At 41.6% G+C, this 4297-nt stretch overlaps 1 protein-coding gene across 5 annotated transcripts in view; it reads right to left on the minus strand.

Moving 5' to 3' along the window:
• LOC116672854 (zinc finger protein 79) overlaps nt 1-1148 on the minus strand; it is an 11053-nt gene extending 9905 nt beyond the window's left edge. For all 5 annotated transcript variants that reach the window (XM_032504818.1, XM_032504821.1, XM_032504819.1 and 2 more), the window contains exon 1: nt 1010-1148. In XM_032504818.1, coding sequence (XP_032360709.1) covers nt 1010-1118 — 109 coding nt within the window. In that variant the 5' untranslated portion in view covers nt 1119-1148. The remainder of the gene's footprint in view (nt 1-1009) is intronic.
• Nucleotides 1149-4297: the final 3149 nt, after the last annotated feature.

The following is a 4297-nucleotide window of genomic DNA, read 5'->3' on the forward strand; positions in this document are numbered from 1 at the left end:
CTGTGTCGACGCAGATGAACTTTAAGCTCAGACCTAGTACCAAATTTCTTCTCACATAGGCTACAAGGATGGGCTTTACGGTTAGAGTGACTACGAAGATGAAAGTTCAGGTCTTTGCGGCTTTTATAGGTCTTGTCGCACTGCGTGCACTTAAATGGCCGTGCCGAAGTGTGAACAACGTGATGATGTTTCAAGGTGGAACGAGATGCAAATGTTTTTCCACACTCCAGGCAAATGTTTTTATTGGCTCTCACGGAGTCCTCGCTGAATGGAAGAGAGACATCGCCTCTGCCTCCTGTCAACAGGAAACAAGAGAATTAGTGATATATTCTTCATCTCTCCATCTTCATCCGGTGTTGGGTTGCAGGGGGAGCAGCTCCAGCAGTGATATATTTTTTCACATTATCAGAAAATCAGATACAATGAAAGAGATGCTCACCACCATCACCTGGCTCTGCAGCTTCTTCTGAACATGAGAGGAGTGAGGGGTGACAGCCAGTACTCAGACAGCCCCACGTTTGGGTCAATGGAACTGTTTTGTCTGTCTCTTTCATGTTCCTCACAAATATCTGCGCTCTCCGCTGTTTTCTTGCTTCACTGTGTCCGTCATGTGACTGATCTCGGAGTTTCTTCCCTGTGATTTACCAGTGCCGTGTTTGCCACTCTCCCGGATACATTATTTGATCATGATCTTCAGATGCCGTTGAAGTCTTCGAGGCGAGCGTGGAGAGGATGGTGTCTGACATGAAGGTGAATTCACCTGAGAAACCTATAACATTCATGTCAATGAAATCAATACAGAATATTGGAAATATTTTTTTTTTTTTACCAGTTGTCATTCATAAAGTACCAAGTCATAGATTAAGAAAAAAAATATTCTTCCTTTCCCTCATAGTATGGATGCACGGATACAACATCTTTACTCACTAATTATTTACTTAATTTGGAAATCCAGATTATCTGTTAAACTCAGTCTAAAAATTCTACAAAAGAAGAGTTAGACCCGTACTTTTAGTCAACTTTTGCCGATCTTGTTGGTGCTGCAAAATCTTCTTCAGATCCTCAGGGTCAGAGAGAAACTGCTCAAACTCCTCGTCAACGGAAGAAATGTCAAACATGGAGCACACCTGGAAAAGAAGAAGAATAATAAGTGGATTTTGGATTTAAAACACAAAACTGCTGCTCCTTATTCCAAGATCACCCTTGCTATGGGAATCTAAAATTATTTAACAATGGCTTTAAGTACACCAAGTAAATCACCAGCCAGCTTTAGGGAACCAGGGCAGGACTGCCCTCCTACCGTCCCAGGTCTAAAAACATGCACAAACAAAAGCGTTCTAAATGGCGCTGTGTGACACCTGTTGCAGGTGCCTGGGTAGACGTTTCTGGTAGAGACTCGCCATACAGTTTCTGGTAGACACTAGACCATCTCGGTTTTGGTAGAGCACTAGCCCCATACAGTTTTCTGTAGGAGCACTAGCCCATCGGGTTCTGGTAGAGCACCCGCCCATTACGGTTTCTGGTAGAGCAACCGCCCATACAGTTTTCTGGTAGAGCACTCGCCCATCGAGTGTCTGGTAGGAGGCACTCGACCCATACGGTTTCTGGTAGAAGCACTCGCCCATACGTTTCTGGTAGTAGGAGCACTCGCCCCCCATACACCGGCGGGTTTTTTTTTTTTTTTTTTTTTTTTTCTGGTAGAGAGCACTCGCCCATACGGTTTCTGGTAGCCATCGCCCATACGGTTTCTGGTAGAGCACTCGCCATACGGTTTCTGGTAGAGCACTCAATATATAGAGGTTTACTCCTCAACGCAGCGTGCCCGGGATTTGACTCAACCGAGGCCGTTGCTGTCATGTCATTCTTCCCCTCTCCCATTTCATGTCTTCCTATGAAAATAAAGCCTTAAACTGTGCAGAAAACAGTAATTTAAAAAAAAGAAAAGAAAACACCTGAGTTACCATGACAATTAGGAAAATATATTTGCCAGGGCCATTGGTCCAGCACTGTGAACGCAGTAAGTAGTTTCAAAAGTGCTCTATTTTTCTATGTATGAATGAAATACATTGTTCGTTGGTCGCAGCATCATGGCGGCATTGCTATAGGATGAAACTATCTGTACTTTGTCTGCCAGTACCGGCCACCACTTTGCCAGACTAAAATAATCTCAACAACTAGTGGATATATACATTAAATTGGGGACATTATCTACCCCGAGGATGAAGCCAAAGACTTCGGGTGATCCCCTGTTTTGTTTAGTAAATTGTCCCCCAGACAACGACCTGAAGGGCAATGGCACAACATTGGTAAAGACATTAATGTACGCCCAGACAATGTATGCTAATGAAACTTTTTAGGTGATACCCTGACTTCCATGAGGAACATTTAAGTAGTCCAAAAGCCTACTTTGTTTTTCTTTCAGATTAACCATTATAAAATCCTGGGTTGCACAACTCATCTCTGCTTTAGATGACTACTTAAATATAAATGCCAGTGTGAACATTTCTGCCTGTCTTTTAGCTGCTGGATAAAAAGTCTTTAAGGACACAGCTCAAAATTGTATTTGAGCCAACTGAATGGAAATGTTTTAAAGGAGACATGTGAGGTATCTCCAGGTAGATGAGAGTATTGATTAGTCAGAATAGGGGAGAAGAGCCTTGTGAGATATTTTGAGAAATGCTGTGAAGAGGAGGCCCTAATTGCCTTCTCTTGAACTGTTTACAGCCACAGGAGGCTCTTGTAGGCGTGCCTACATCAGGAAATATGGTTGACTTGATTCAAAAACTTATAATACCGTGTGAGTCAGGGTATGAGTTCTTTTATACCTGAAGTTCAACAAGAGGGAGTTCATGATGAGTCCCTTATAGCCCCTGAGGAACTTTCGATTGATGAGACAGACAAGAAAAAAGAGCCAAGAAACACAGGTGCTACATATGTGAATGTCTAGAGATACTGTATTTATAGACGCGCAAAAGTTACCCTTTAAAAGTTATTGAAAACAAGAGGTCGTTTGATTGTAGGGCAGCATATGTCATTTGTGCTTTGCAGGTTTCCTTGGAATATTGTTAGTATCACAGAGATACTGGCCAACAGGCGTAAGGGGCTGTTCAACTCTTTAAGCAAGAACAATATTGTGGTGTGGATACAATGAGCAGAGAAATGCCTTATTGATTGAGATAATGTAATGCGCGGTTTTTGCATTTTTTTTTGGAAGAACATAAGTGACCCATTATGGCATAAGACCAATTAATGAACTTTTGGGGTCGAGCAAATGGACGGTTGCAAGCTTAATCGAATCCTATGTGGCAAGGTGTGATTCAATTATACTTGTATGGCATTGGTTAATTGATGAATGAAATAAGAAATGTACAGAGTAAATCTACAACAATATAAGATGAATGAGGCATTTATCTGTATTCAAATATTTATTCTGTAAAAAAATGTGTGGTACAGGGAAAAGTATTGTAGTATTTAATTATTTGGATCTAAATAAGACAGAGTATCAAATTGAGAAAGTAAAAGATTACATTAGGACGCAAAACGACGGTCGGTGCAGATTAATTTTCTATTTTGAATGAAGGCGAAGAGTGGCGCACACGCCGACGCATTTAAGCTGACAACAAATATAATAAATGAACTCCTATTATCGTTATCAAACACAGATGCAGCTGGAGTTATACACTTAACTGTATGAGCGTGGACCCACGCACCCTTCTAACTTAGAGTGGGTTGTAATTGTCAGCTGTTTACAGGGATTAAGTATCGGATTCTTAGGATCTCAATTCCCGATGCCTAACTGAACACTGCTTTTAAGTTCTCTGTGACTCATCACTTCTTTGAAATGATTAGAACAACCAGTATGTTATCTTATGCTTTGAGTAAAGCAAAAGGAAACAGACAGCAAAGCACACCCCCTCAAGATTGTGTGATACAACGCAGCATGTGTTTCGTGAATCTGCCCTTCTATGAGAGCGCTCTGGGCACACAATGGCAAGGGATGAGTGGGCGATCTGACGGAATGATGCATGCTCTAACATTCCGGAAGTATCTCGCAATCCAGACCATCGAGACAGACACTTACATTGTCTTCAAGGACATATCTCACCCCGTGAAAATGCACAACATGAAAAAGAATTAACAGCCCTTTATGCACTTTCGGGCCCAAATAAAGCTCAAAGTACTATCTTCGAAATGTTCTGGGTAGTACTCTGTGCTTTTGGCAGTTATGGACCCATAATACGCCCATCAAAATTTCCGCCCTAGATTAATGTTACTGTACCGTTACTGTAATGTTTTA

The sequence above is a fragment of the Etheostoma spectabile genome, chromosome 23 (genome assembly GCF_008692095.1).
Source record: "Etheostoma spectabile isolate EspeVRDwgs_2016 chromosome 23, UIUC_Espe_1.0, whole genome shotgun sequence".
Lineage (NCBI taxonomy): Eukaryota > Metazoa > Chordata > Actinopteri > Perciformes > Percidae > Etheostoma > Etheostoma spectabile.